At 33.1% G+C, this 15,830-nt stretch overlaps 1 protein-coding gene and 1 long non-coding RNA gene across 2 annotated transcripts in view; one reads left to right on the top strand and one right to left on the bottom strand.

Annotated features, from left to right (window-relative positions):
• The window catches only part of LOC137641806 (pancreatic triacylglycerol lipase-like), a gene marked incomplete at its 5' end in the record, with an annotated part of 20,428 nt that extends 11,803 nt beyond the window's left edge, over nucleotides 1-8,625 (top strand). Inside the window, 6 exons of the mRNA XM_068374512.1 lie at nucleotides 503-600; nucleotides 3,213-3,366; nucleotides 4,255-4,367; nucleotides 4,835-4,940; nucleotides 7,282-7,444; nucleotides 8,510-8,625. Coding sequence (XP_068230613.1) covers nucleotides 503-600; nucleotides 3,213-3,366; nucleotides 4,255-4,367; nucleotides 4,835-4,940; nucleotides 7,282-7,444; nucleotides 8,510-8,567 — 692 coding nt within the window. The remainder of the gene's footprint in view (nucleotides 1-502; nucleotides 601-3,212; nucleotides 3,367-4,254; nucleotides 4,368-4,834; nucleotides 4,941-7,281; nucleotides 7,445-8,509) is intronic.
• LOC137641838 (uncharacterized) overlaps nucleotides 1-15,830 on the bottom strand; it is a 71,771-nt gene that overhangs the window by 45,318 nt on the left and 10,623 nt on the right. The gene's annotated exons all lie outside the window — the stretch shown is intronic.

The following is a 15,830-nucleotide window of genomic DNA, read 5'->3' on the forward strand; positions in this document are numbered from 1 at the left end:
GGAAAACGTGATGCTCAGATGCAGAAGAACCACAGGGAAAATGAAAATACGAAATATACGATTAAGTCCTGACTAGTTTCGTGATACTTCTTCAGAGGACTGAAGAAGTATCATGAAACTAGTCAGGACTTAATCGTATATTTCGTATTTTCATTTTCCCTGTGGTTCTTCTGCATATATATATATATATATATATATATATATATATATATATATATATATATATATATATATATATATATATATATATATATATATGTATATCTATAACACACTAAGAAAAGGGGATGGAGGTTTTAACAAAAGTTATTTTGACTAACAGATGTTAAGAACTTGAGGAAGCAGGAGTAGCGATTTTTTTTGTCTTAAGAACAACGCAAAATAACTTATTAAAAAGGGGAATAGCTGGATAAAGCTGGACACTTTTTATTGCTTTTTATTGATAAAATGTATTTCCTTCAATTACACCTAAGTAACAGATGTTTTATTTTTTCTATTACAGAATTTCTTGAGTACCAAGACTGCAATTTCATTGCGATTGACTGGCGTAAGATTGCTGGCCATATAATCTATACTGAAATCGTTAATAACCTTCCAGAGGTAAGAATCACTCTAAGGCAGTGATAGGAATAATCTCTTTTATAATTAAAAGATAGAATGACTAGGAAGATAGAAGAGACTCTTTAGCTATGGTTAGCAGCTCTTCTAGGAGAAGGACACTCCAAAACTAAACCATTGTCCTCTAGTCTTGGGTAGTGCCATAGTCTCTGTACCATGGTCTGCCACTGTCTTGGATTAGAGTTCTCTTGCTTGAGGGTACACTCGAGCACACTATTCTATCATATTTCTCTTCCTCTTGATGTTTTAAAGTTTTTATAGCTTATATATGAAGTATTTATTTTAATGTTACTGTTCTTAAAATATTTTATTTTTCCGTGTTTCCTTTCTTTACTGGGCTACTTTCCCTGTTGGAGCCCCTGGGCTTATAGCACCTTGCTTTTCCAACTAAAGTTGTAGCTTAGCAATTAATAATAACAACAACAACAATAATAATAATAATAATAATAATAATAATAATAATAATAATAATAATAATAATAATAAACTGTAACTGTAGGAAGCTGCCATACTAATTTTTTTTTTTTTTGGGGGGGGGGGGGGGTTGGGAATGAAGGCATCTAAGGTAAATGGATGTTGTAAAAGAAAGACTTCATGAATAGAACATTAAAGGAGAGGTAAGAGAACAATAAAGGCAAAAAGAAATAATCTGAAGAAATTACTATTTTGGCCTTATACACCCGTACATTTTAAGCAATATACATAATTCATTTTTTCCCAAAGGCTCCTCACAAACTGAAACGTTTGCCTCACGTATAAAATAGACCCAACCATTTTCCGAAACAGAATTAATACATAAACCTTCCTAAGTTTAAAAATAGATATTATCCTTCCCAAAATAATATATACAAAAGCATGATGCCGTCCTCATACTTCCCTAAATTCAAAAGGAAAACCAAGAACCCTCCCAAATGTAGAATACAGACCCCAGCTATCTTTAAACAACGATTTCATATCCAAAATTCCTCACATCTATGATTATGATCCAGCCTTTCCCGTACAGAGAAGATAGAGTCAAACCTTCAATAAGTATGGAATACATACCCAAACATTTCAAAAAATAAATGTAAAATTCCACAGGGTAAAATATAGACCATAAATTTCTCACCATACAGAATAGACTCAAGACCTTACCAATATATAACGAGACCTAAGTATTGTATTCTTTCAGTATAGATTAGCGACAATAATTACCATAGATCTACTGTACAATGTCTACCCTTACCTTCGCAGCTGTTGAATGGAAGCTTATACTTCCCTGAATCTTTAATTTGAATACAAAACTTCTCCAAATAGAGAGCAGAGACTCAAATGTTCCCCAGATGTAAAAGGCTGACCTCAACCTTACTGGATGTAAAAGGTACAACACACTAAAACAGCTATTCATAGAATGCAAACCGTCGCCTTCCTAAATTTAAAGTAAGAACTCAGGCCTTAACGAATGGTTGAACGTTTTCGTCGCACCCTCAAAGTAGCTTTGATGTCCTCATGCAATGACTCCAACTGGTTTACTCAGCTTCCCTTGGTCCTCCTGGGACTAAAGACCACTTCTAAGGACACCCTGGATGTCTCAATACAGAATGAATACTAAAAGTGGTCCTATATCCAGACTACAGATACTTGTGCCTTAAAATTTAGAATTGGGGTGGCCGATGTGATAACGTCCTTGACTGATATTCGCCAGACTGGGGTTCAAGTCTCTCTGAAACTCATTAGTTTCTTTGTTCGCTGCAACCTCACCATCCATGTGAGCTAAGGGAGGGGTGTTTGGGGGAGCTTACAGGTCTATCTGCTGAGTCATCAGCAGCCATTGCCTGGCCCTCCTTGGTCTTAGCTTGGGTGAAGAGGGACCTTGGCTGCTGATCGTATGTATATATGGTCAGACTCTAGGGCATTGTCCTGCTCGAAAGGGCAATGGCACTGTCCCTTGCCTCTGCCATTCATGAGCGGTCTTTAAGGCTTTAAGGAAGGGATTGGGGTTTTGAGGTGCTTTACACGTCTCCCTGTTGAGTCGTAAGTAGCCCTTGCTTGGTCCCTTTCATTCTTAGTTTTTGTGGAAAGATGACATAAGCGATAATCCTAGGCATATATGTTCCGTCTCCCAGACATCACCTGTTGCATGTGCTACTCATAAGCAACCATTAAACATATAAACATTTAAATGTAGAAGCAAGACCCTAACTTTCCATGAATGTAGAATATAGACAAAACCAAAATATGTAAATTTTAGATGCAATGATTCCCTAAAAAGTCATTATAGACCCAGGACTTCCAAGGATTTTGGATGTCTCAAAAACCTTTTAGTCCATCCCCGGAGACTCCATTTGCTCTTGGGTAGAACGAATTGGTTTACTTCGTTTAGAGAGTTTTTATGATCTTGTCTAACTTATTCTTGAACTAGTTTACTGTGTTACTGTTTACTACATTCATGTATTTTCTATTTTGTATGTAAAGAAATTACCACATTGAGTGGAATTGTATCTTTTCAATCCCAGTTAGAGAGAGAGAGAGAGAGAGAGAGAGAGAGAGAGAGAGAGAGAGAGAGAGAGAGAGAGAGAGAGAGAGAGAATTAATATTATAAATATTATTCTCAGGTAGGGAAGCACGTTGCTGTGTTTGTTGATTACCTCCACACTGAAGGCGAACTCAATTTAACGAGCGTCTACGCCATTGGCCATTCCCTCGGGGCTCATATGATTGGTATCATGGGATCAAATGTACAGAATGGTTCTGTCGGTAGAATTACAGGTAAGATGTCTTGAGAGAGTAGATATTGATATGACTATTCCGACCTTAAAGGGTAGTCCAAAAGTAAGGTGAAAGTAAATGGTTAAATTTATTTTGAAATGATATATACATACAATTATATTTACTGACACAAATGTTGCATTGACAATTAAATTTTATTGTGAACAATAATACAGAATCTTTTGAAATTTATTGTGAGCCAAAATACTAAAGCAAATAATACATCCGATACATAAAACTATTCCACATACTGTCCACCTACTTTTGGACTATACTGTATGTATATGTATATATATATATATATATACACACACATATATATATATATATATATATATATATATATATATATATATACACACACACATATATATATATATATATATATATATATATATATATATATATATATATGTATACCCTTTCTGAAAGAGTGGTACCTCAAAGTGGTGAAAGTGTCTGTGTATCGCCATGATCAGCAAGGCGGTACTAATCCGCGTGTTGGCGAAAATAGCCAAACCCCAGACATGAACACAAACATATCTGAGGCCTTTGTCCTGCAGTGGAATAGAAACGACTGCATTCGTTATTTGTTGTTTTATATATACCTTGTCAAAACAGACGTTGTTCATACCTATAGTCAATTCTTTTTTGCCAGACAGATTTGCACCGACTCGCAAGGGTGCCCCGTTAGCTCGTCAAAGTTTCCTGATCGCTGATTGGTTGGACAAGATAATTCTAATCAATCAGCGATCAGGAAACTTTTCCGAGCTAAAAGGGCACCGCTGCGAGTCGGTGCAAATGCGCTTCATTAAAAAATCGAGTGTAGTTATATATTTCTACAAAGATCTAGATTCAAAAGCTCTAGCAAAACTGTACTCTCCTCAGGCTTGGACCCAGCGGGACCTGGATTTGACTTTGCTCCTAGTGATAAAAGACTGGACCAAACCGATGCTCTTTTCGTGGATATCATCCACTCTCACGCATGCGCGTTTAGTGATGTAAGTTTCGTGATTGTTATTGTATTGTCATGGCATGTTTTATCATAAATAGTAATAATGATAATGAGGGGGAATATTATTATTATTATTATTATTATTATTATTATTATTATTATATATAATAATAATAATAATAATAATAATAATAATAATAATAATAATAATAATAATAATGATACTACTACTGCTGCTAATTATAATAATAATAATAATAATAATAATAATAACGAGGACAATTCTGAGGTCTTTGTTCTCCAGTGGACTAGAAACGGCTGCATTCGTTGTTGTTGTTGCATTAATATATTTTCAAATATTCTTTTAATTTCATCTTGAAATAGTATATGCTAAACCTTTTATCTGCAGGCATTTTACCTTACTGTCTGCTTATTAATGAGTAACACTACAACCTGAAATGAAAAATACAGAAGCTTTATACACTAACCACTGTTATATTTTTTTTTGTCTAGCTCTGCTTAGGCCTTAATGGTTCCTATGGCCACGTCGATTTCTTTCCCAATGGAGGTCGGCGACAACCGGGTTGTACTCTATTAGGCGACCTGTTTGACACGTTGAGTAAGTGAAATCTTTGTTATGCATTTAACTACTAAATATGAAGTTGCTTATCATATTTCTATTTTTGATAAAGAAGTGATAGTAAATATTACTGTAAGTCATTCAATGGTAAAGCACTGAAGGGTTCTTATGAATAAATGTTTCTTTAGAATATCTATTATTATTATTATTATTATTATTATTATTATTATTATTATTATTATTATTATTATTACTTGTTGTGCTACAACCCTAGTTGGGAAAGCAGGAAGTTATAAGCCGGGGGGCTCCAACAGGAAAAATAAAATATATGAAGACCAGTAACATTGAAATAAATATTTCCATATAAACTATGAAAATAGATAATATTCAAATAAATAATGAACAAAGCGGGATATCTCAAGAATAGGAGAACAGATTTTGATGAAACTAGGAAGATATATTAATAATATGACTTTCTTGAAATTAAGTTACTATTTTTTCCGTAAATCTGTTATCTATAAATAACTGGTATATTCTGCTAATACTTTACATCTTTTGGTTATCTATTTAGAAGAAAAACTAATTTTCCCTGATAAAAATAAAGCAGAATAATTTCAAAAGTACTTTAAGTGTAGTGTGAGTAATACTAGTAGTAATAATAAGCTCAAACCGTGAAAAGTTCATCCAAACATCCTATAATGATATTTTGAAAGTTTGAGTACTTTATCTCTATGGTGAGGATGATGCAAATATGAATTTTTTTTTGAAAAGACGGCGTAAGAAGCATTTGAATGGGACTACAATGGAAATTATGTTAATCGCTGTTAGTATGTAGTGGCTGACAAGAATATGTAGGTTACATCTGTATAAGGGAAGAATAATAAAGTATTTGTTGAGAGGCGCAAGTGTGTTCTGTTGTAGAATGGGTAAGTGATGGTAGTAAATGTAAGAATTATAGAGCATACTGTATATTAATATATATTGAAAGGTGTATAATAGAGTTTTGGTTGAGAAAGCAGATACATAGTATATAAAATAAAACTATGCGTATGTAGACGAGGATAATGATTAGGAAGTTGGGTTCAATTCCTTATGAAAAATATGTATGAAATATTTGTAACAGTAAATTACATTGGTATTATATCAAATCAACAGAAGTTCAAGCTAAAAAAATGATAAAGCGTAAAGGGTACTTCAGATTTAAAGTACCCAAAAAATTATTTGTTAATAAAGTGAAATTAATGTTAGAATATAAACGACTATATTGTGTCAATCTTCGTTATGGATCACTTCAGATGTCTTCATTGGAGTTTAATATTTAGATAGATTTAGTTACTAGACCAGTCAGATAAGAAGTAAGAGAGATGATATAGAAATGGGTTATGAATAGAATGAGAGTGGGTGATGTTTTCAAAATTTCTAATACTATTAGATGATAACAAAAGATCATTAGCTATTGTCTGTTCATTTGTGAGTGAGGCTTTACAGATGTAGTTTCCCCGTTGTGTATCTGCAAGAGCTGTTCTAATCACTTCTTCAAATTTGGAATGGACATTGGAAAAGTGAACGTGAATATGATAAAAGCAAACAAATGAGGGTCAATGGAAGCCAGAGAGAGAGAGAGAGAGAGAGAGAGAGAGAGAGAGAGAGAGAGAGAGAGAGGATTTTGATACAGGGTATGTCAGTATTGATGGGGAATGATTTCTAATAGTATTTGAGGTCAATGTGATATTGATTGCAAAAGGTGAAACGCATATGGTAGCCAATTAAAGGATAGGACCTGTTTAGCCAAATATCCCGTATAAAAGTGAATAATGGATGTTTAATGAAAATGCATGGAAAGTGGAAAATTCTTGAATTAGATTGTGTATTGTAGATGGACAGAAATGATGAGAACTTACTGAGGTTTAAAATGGTGCTTTGAAAAAAACTATCATATAGAAATATGGATTAGAGAGTTTTTGAGAGGTTAGACCACACGGAAGACATAAAGGATAATTGTTTTGATTAAACAGACTAGTAGGAGGCTGTTATATGTAAGGGGAAAGGTCAAGTGTATAGCCAAAAGTTGTGTATAAGTATGGCAGGGCTGGTGTCTTTTTACCGAGCCATTCCATCTAAAGGGAAAGTCTATATACGTTGGCTCCAAATTTTTGGAGATGAATGACCAACAGGTGAACACCAATAAAAAGTGCGTTCTATATAAAGGGAAAGGTCAAGGATAAGTTGTGGATAAGTATGGCAGGGCTGGTGTCTTTTTACCGATCTACTCAATCTAAAGGGTAAGGCTACATGAGTTGGCTCCAAAGTACTTGGAGATAAATGACCAACAGGTGAACAGCTATCGAGGTCATACTTAATCCTTCTATGATTCTGACAGGCGGTTGTAGCCATAGGCGCTCACGCATATACTGGATTGAAAGCATAAACGGAAAAACGCCATTCCGGTCTGTACCTTGCTCTGACTGGAACTCATACAAGACTGGAAATTGCAGTGACTGTGGTCAGGGTTGCCTTGAAATGGGAGTTCATGTCAATACTCAGTAAGTAACATTATTATGTTTATTTCGAAGTAATCATGAAGCACACTTTGTAATGCTAGAAATTTTTTGAAAGTAGATCGCTTGAACTCTATTTCTCTTTTCCTCTGGATTGTTTATCAATGATGCTATTAAATGTTATGAGGATAACTAGGAAAAAGAAAGAAAAACATAATGTTTCTGAAATTTTAATACAAAAAGAGAAGTTTAATTAATTATTTTCATCCCAGAGTTTGGTCTCCATACTTCATACTAGTATGAAAATCCTCAATTAAAAATAGCTGAATCAGCATCATGTGGAAGTTCTGTCAAGTCTCAAAAAAATATAATCAGTTAATAATAGAATATTAAGAGTTTGTAAATGTAGACTGGGCTATATAGATATTATCAATGAGGTATCATTTGAAAAAATATCGGTAGCTTTCAAGATTATAGATTATGGGGGATTGTTCAAATAATTTTTATTGATAAAAGATCTTAGACTACAGTTTTCTTATTTATTTAGATGGTAAATTGAAGACGCAGCTTAATTTCCATTTTAAAGAATAGAGTTCAGGCAATAAGTTTGATTTAATCCTGAAAAACCCAATTGACAAACTACCCTTTCTAAGATTAGATGCAATAGATTAAAAAAAAGCAGCTACAAACATATCTTTAAAATAATATTTGTATGGATTTTTCAGGCTTATCCTTTATCATATACTCTTGTGTAGAGCGATTTAGTGTGAACGTTTAGAGAGTTTTTATGATCTTCTCTAATTTATTCCTGAAGTCATTTACTGTATTACTGTTTACTACATCCGCTGCAAGTCTGTTTCCTGTATTACGTGTTTTGTGTGTAAAGAAATTACAACATTGGGTGGTGTTGTATCTTTTCAATTAAAGTTTATAGAGAGAGAGAGAGAGAGAGAGAGAGAGAGAGAGAGAGAGAGAGAGAGAGAGAGAGAGAGAGAGAGAGAGAGAGAGAGAGAAAACAGGATGGGGCAGGAACATTACGAATAAAAGAAATGAAAAAGAGAGTTATTTACTATACCTTTTATCAATTTCGTATTCTTTCCCTCTACACAGGATGAGAGGCAACTACTACCTAGAAACCAACGCATTTTCTCCATATGCTAGAGGCTAAAATATTAAAGGAATTTCTATGTTGGAGTTTGAACTAATTAAATAATAACCTTGCAATGATTATTGTTATTTTTCATATCCTTCCTACCAGGTTTTATGCTGTTGTCTTTCTTGAAACTATTATTATTATTATTATTATTATTATTATTATTATTATTATTATTATTATTATTATTATTATTATTATTATTATTATTATTATTAGCTAAACTACAAACTAATTGGACACTAGAATGCTTTAAGCCCAAGGGGTCCAACCAGGAAAAATAGACCAGTGAGGAAAGGAAACAAGGAAATAAACAAAATACAAGAGAATACCTGATGAAAACAGAGGGAAGATCAGATGGATATGAAATAAAGCACTAATCAAGATTATATAAATTTGGTGGAAAGTAATGTTATGGTGGTACTATTTATAAGAAAAATATTGAACTGAAAGGAGACATAGTCATATAGAAGAAATAATGACAAAGAATGAAATATTTGTTATCAAATTTCAGTTTGAGAAGTGGACATTTTGACCATCAAATCTACTGATGCTGTGAAGCCGAAACTAAGAATCTTGTTAGCAAAGGAATTATTTATTTAATTTATGGGTTACGTTTACCTTAATATTAATTTCTCTGATTGTCAATCCTACAAATTTGGCTTTCTTAATAATTTCACGAGATTAAAAAAAAAAGAAAAAAAAAAAAAAGAAAAGTATTAGGGCAACTATGAGGAAGATAGAGGGTGGCCACAAAAGCCTCAAAATATTCGTAGTAGGATTTGAGGATATTATTATTATTATTATTATTATTATTATTATTATTATTATTATTATTATTATTATTATTATTATTATTAACAGTTAAACTGAAAACCTACATGGAAAAGCAGGATGGTACAAACCCTAGGGCTCTAACAGAGAAAATAGCTTAGTGAGGAAAGGAGATAAGGAAATATATTCACTATATATGAGAAGGAATGAATGAAAACTCTAAAATATTTCAAAAAGCAGTAAAAATATTAAAATGGAATTACCGACAGTTTATATATGAAAGATTTATATTAATGAGATTATTGTTCCTAAACGACTCTTGTAATCTATTTCCTTATTTCCTTTCCTCACTGGTCTATTTTCCCTGTTGGAGCCCTTGAGCTTATAGCACCCTTCTTTTCCAACAAGAGCTGTAGCTTAATAAGTAAGTAAGTAAGTAAGTAAGTAAGTAAGTAAGTAAGTAATAATAATAATAATAATAATAATAATAATAATAATAATAATAATAATAATAATTTATTAGATTAGGATCAATGCGTAATTTATGTATCTGAGACACAATTCAATTACATTTACGAAGTTCGAAAACCTCGAAAGCTTATGTTGTACTTAGAATAAAACAGAATATACAGTGGATTGAATTTTTATAGATTTATACCCATAATGACTCTATGAGATATAGTATCGATTAATATTGACCAAAACAAATTAGGTAACAATGAAGGAAAATTTTATGCTAAATATTATACATATTAGAAATAGTTTAAGAATCTGAGTGGGGATACCTCAACGTGGTAAAAGGGTTTGTGTATTGCCATGAACAGCAAAGGTGTACTAGTCAGGGACACCCATACTAGGTTTGTTAGCTCTGAGCCATCGGTCTAAAGTCTCCCACCATCAGCATTCCGCAGTGGCCAGCGTGGTGATAAAAACCGTCCAAACCCCAGATATGGATTAGGATATGTCTGAGGCCTTTGTCCTGCAGTGGATTAGAAACAGCTGCAATTGTTGTTGTTTATATAATACATTTCTAGCAACTCACAGTGCTAATTAATCAAGTATTCCAAATTTTATTTCATTGGCAGGACTTGAATGGTCTATTACCAGCTCAAACTGTTGTCTGACTCTTACCATCACCTGATAAATAAAGGCACGAGATTCTCCAAAAGGGCAAATATTAAAAGCCAACAAAATTTCATCCAATAACATATCTTTTTTGATTCCACTGATATGACATCACTCAGTTGGGGAAGTTAAAGGTGTGAATGTTATAACCATTATGGTGGAGAAAATATTTTACTGTGGATTGATGAGGAAGTCAACTTTTCCCCTTTTGCCCGATCTTTGTGCAGAAAGCATCGATAAAGTTTAAAATGCTGCCAGATCTTTGCTCAGACAGCATCTATTATGATTAAAATGCTTTCTCTGAGAGTTGATCGTAAAAAGTAACTTAATTTTAAAAGATGAGACATGCGTTTAAGGAGAGTGGAGGTATCCTCCCTTTCTTGAAGAGTTGATCTGATTGTATAGGATCTAATTCTCACAGGGCTTAGGATATGTTTTCTCGGGTATCTGAAAAGGAATACGAGATGATTTGTCAACACTAGGAAACATTATCTAAATATATTTTACTGAAAAACTAATTACAAGAAACAAATAAATCATACTACATAAAATAGAGTTTTAAAACAAGCTCCCTTTTGCTGTAACATAAAACATGAACAACTCAAACCCAACAAACATTTTGCTTGTTGTATCCATTACTTCTCTTTTAGTTTATTTCCTTATTTCTTTCCTCACTAGACTATTTTTTCCCTGTTGGAGCCATTGTGCTTATAGCATCCTACTTTTCCAACTAGGGTTTTGCTTAGCTGATAATAATAATAATAATAATAATAATAATAATAATAATAATAATAATAATAATAATAATATTAGCATCCTCGCTTGGTCGTTTTTAAATATACTCTTTCAACAGGATAAAAAGAAGTAATTTTTTGGATCATTGAACATTGGGTTCAAAGAACTCGTTTTGCTCTTTACATAAGAGGGAAACACGCAATGCTATTCGTATAGAGGTTGATATAACTAGACATGAGCTAGGAAGCGGCTGACGAAGACAAGATTAGAACATCAGGACCACAGAAAATTCTGATTTTATCACAATAATGATTTCACAGGTGTTTCTGTTATAAGTTGTCAGATTGTAAATTTGTATTTCATAAAAAAAATCATTATTATTATTATTATTATTATTATTATTATTATTATTATTATTATTATTATTATTATTATTATTATTATTATTATTATTATAAGCTAACTACAACCCTAGTTGGAAAAACAGCATGCTACAAACCTTAGGGCTCTAACAGGGAAAATAGCTTAGTGAGGATAGGAAATAAAGAAAAAAATTGAATATATATGTGAAGGAATGAATAAAAACTTTAAAATATTTTAAAATCAGTAGCAATGTTATAATGGAACTTTGGAGGACACAGGATAAACACTATGTAGACTAATTACTGATAACCTACCATTGAGTGAATACATTAGGATAGATACTCATGTATCTGAAAAAAAAAAAAAATCGCTTACACTTAAGACGTTAAAAATGCTCCAAAGCTTATGTCGTACTTAGAATAAGATAGAATACAATATATATAAAAGGGATATAAAAAAATTAAGTAACAACCAAGCAAAATATTACGTTAAATATCATACATATTTGAAACAATTTCTTCAATTGATACATTTCTAAAAACGCAAGACTCATTGTAGTAAATCTTCGGTTCAAGTTGTCTTCTGATTTTACCATTATCTGATAGAGTTCTCTTGCTTGAGGGTACTCTCGGGCACAATATTTTATTTCATACCACTCCCTCTTGTTTTGTTCAAGTTTTTATAGTTTATATATGAGATACTTATTTTAATGTTGTTACTCTTCTTAAAATATTTTATCTTTCCTTGTATCCTTTCCTAACTGGGCTACTTTCCCTGTTCTGGCCCTTGTGCTTATAGCACCCTGCTTTTCCAACTAGGGTTGTAGCTTCACAAATAATAATAATAATAATAATAATAATAATAATAATAATAATAATAATAATAATAATAATAGATGGCATGAGATTCACTAAAAGGGCAAAAATTAAGATCCCACAAAATTTAATTCAGTAACATTTCTGTTTCGATTCCACTGATATGAGCATTACTTGCACTCAGTTGGTGAAGTTTCATTATGGTAGAGAACAAAATATTTTACTGTTGATTGATGAGGAAGTCAACTGGTAGTTTGGCAACACCAGGTTATATTATCTAAATATATTCTACTGAGAAACACACATATATATATATATATATATATATATATATATATATATATATATATATATATTATGCTACAAACAACACAAAATTACAGTTTTTATACAAGCTCTCTTTTGGTGTAACATAAGACATGAAGAACTCAAACCCTAAAACCTTTTTACTTGTAGTGACCATTATTTCTCTTGTAGTTTATTTCCTTATTTCCTTTCCTCACTGGGACATATTTTCCCTGTTGGAGCTCTTGGGTTTATAGTAGCCTGCTTTTCCAACTAGGGTTATAGTTTAGCTAATACTAATAATAATAATAATAATAATAATAATAATAATAATAATAATAATAATAATAATAATAACAACTAGCTACAACTTGGGATGGATATTGTTTATGAGATTGGCATTGCCCCTCGTTGATGTCGCTCACTATCACGCAGTTCACTGTAATGTTGCTATATTTAACAGTATATTTAAGGAGGCTACGTGATAGCTGTGTCTTTTCAATTGTAGACATTACCATGGAATTTGGTAGGAACAGAGAAACTATGTTTCCCACCAATCCCTGACATTTTCATATGGTACGTGGATTATTCTAGGAACAATTTACTCTACAGCCAAAAGAAAAAGAAAAAAAAAAAACATTTAACCCATGCTGATATAAACATTTGCTATGGCTTTTATATGGCAGTTATCAACATGAAAATTAGTATGGAAAAAGAAAATATCCATCCCACAAATCCCTGAAAATCTCATACAGATAGGTGAACTATTCTACGAGTAATTTACGGCGCCGCCAAAAATCGACCTCCCGCGGATATCGAAAGATGGCTACTGTGACTATTTTATGGAAAGTATTAATACGAAAATTGGTAAGAATGTAGTTCACATAACACCCATGAAACCCTTTAAAACTTATTTGGATATCTGTAAAACTCTAGTTGTAGTTTGCAACTCCTCACTGTGACAGCCAAGGCATGCTTATAGCAAAGCTTACATATATCTAAGTAATCCCTCAAACCCTGTGAAAATGATTCGGATACCTGTAAAACTCTTGGAGAAGTTTGCTCCTCCTCACTGATGTTTTAGCTAAAAGTCGTCACTTACGAACTAAAGTGACAGCCAGGGTATGCCTATAGGAGGTATGAACATGAACATCGGCAGGAACGAAGCTTATATATGTATATATCTAAACAGTCACTTAAAATTTCATTTGATCATATTCACTGGTATAGGACTTATTGACTCCACCTGCAAAAATATCAGCTGCATCCCCACACCGCCTCCGCTCCGAAATCCATGGTTAGGGAATAACTGAGTTACGTTTAGGTTGAGATATCTTAAGAAAATTAGCATTTCATATAAGGTCACTCACTTCGTTAGTGAAAATAATAATAATAATAATAATAATAATAATAATAATAATAACAATAATAATAATAATAATAATAATAATAATAATAACACCAAAACTTGGTCATTTTTCAGTGTATACTTTTGACAGGATAAAAAGAAGCCAATTACTGGATAATTGAACATCGGGTTCAAAGAACTTGCTTTACTCTACATATGACAGAAACACGCAATACTATTCGTATAGAGGTAGATATAACTAGACGTGAGTCAGGAAGCCGCTGACAAAGACAAGATTAGAACATGAGGATCACAAATATTTCTGATTTTATCACAGTAATAATTTTACAAGTGTTTTCCAAAATAATAGGTTAGCCAGGGCACCAGCCACCCGTTGGGATACTACTGCTAGAGAGTTATAGGATCCTTTGACTGGCCAGCCAGTACTACATTGGATCTTTCTCTCTAGTTACGGCTCATTTTCCATTTGCCTACACATACACCGAATAGTCTGGCCTATTCTGTACCGATTCTTATCTGTCCTCATGCACCTGACAACATTGAGATTACCAAACAATTCTTCTTCACCCAGGGATTTAATAGAGTACTGTGATTGTTCAGTGGCTACTGTTCTTTTGGTAAGGGTAGAGGAGACTCTTTATCTATGGTAAGGAGCTCTTCTAGGAGAAGGACACTCCAAAATCAAACCATCATTCTTTAGTCTTGGGTAGTGCCATAGCCTCTGTACCATGGTCTTCCACTGTCTTGGGTTAGAGTTCTCTTGCTTGAGGGTACACTCGGGCTCACTATTCTATCTAATTTCTCTTTCTCTTCTTTTGATAAAGTTTTTATAGTCTATATAAGAAATATTCATTCTAATATTTAATATTTCCTGGTTTCCTTTCCTCCTTAGGCTATTTTCCCTGTTGGGGCCCCTGGCCTTATAGTATTCTGCTTTTCCAATTAGTGTTGTAGCTTAGAAAGTAATAATAATAATAATAATAATAATAATAATAATAATAATAATAATAATAATAATGATATTCCTATGTTCACATACATTCACTAGTGAAATGAACCGGAATACTTTCCTCTGAAATATGTTTTTCATGTTTAATATGTTATTATTATTATTATTATTATTATTATTATTATTATTATTATTATATTTGAAGATATCTCACCCAACCTGTAGCCCACTCATTCACTAACTATAGATTTTGGAGTGTGGGTGGGTGAAGCCACCGATATTTTAGGCGGCGGGGTCAATAACTCCTATACCAATAAATATATTCAAAATAAAATCTAAGGGATTATCTATCTATCTATCTATCTATCTATGTATGTATATATATATATATATATATATATATATATATATATATTATATATATATATATTATATATATATATATATATGTATATCGTCGTCGTCGCCGGCGCCCACTCGTGTCCGAGTATTGGGTTCTGTCGTTAGCCATCAGCCTCCTATCTATGGGGTGGGTGCTTATGTCTGATGTGGCTGTTAAGTCCTAGTCTGTGGTGGAAGAGTCGCGGACAGTGTTCACAAGGGAGGGTAGGTGGTGGGCGGGGCTGTTCTAATCGCTCTCTCCTTCTTCTCCTCCTAGCCTCCTCATTTTGTCTCCTCCTCTCCTCGAAGTCCATGGTGCCACGGTGTACTGTACTCCTCCAGGTTTTCCTGTCCCTGGCTGTTTCTTCCCATGAGGAAGGATCGATGTCAGTTAGAGCCAGGGTGTGCTTTAGTTGATCTTTATAGCGCATTTTCGGGGCTCCTCGTGGTCTGGTGCCCTGGGTCAGTTCTCCGTAGAATAT

Source organism: Palaemon carinicauda, chromosome 1, assembly GCF_036898095.1.
Source record: "Palaemon carinicauda isolate YSFRI2023 chromosome 1, ASM3689809v2, whole genome shotgun sequence".
Classification (NCBI taxonomy): domain Eukaryota; kingdom Metazoa; phylum Arthropoda; class Malacostraca; order Decapoda; family Palaemonidae; genus Palaemon; species Palaemon carinicauda.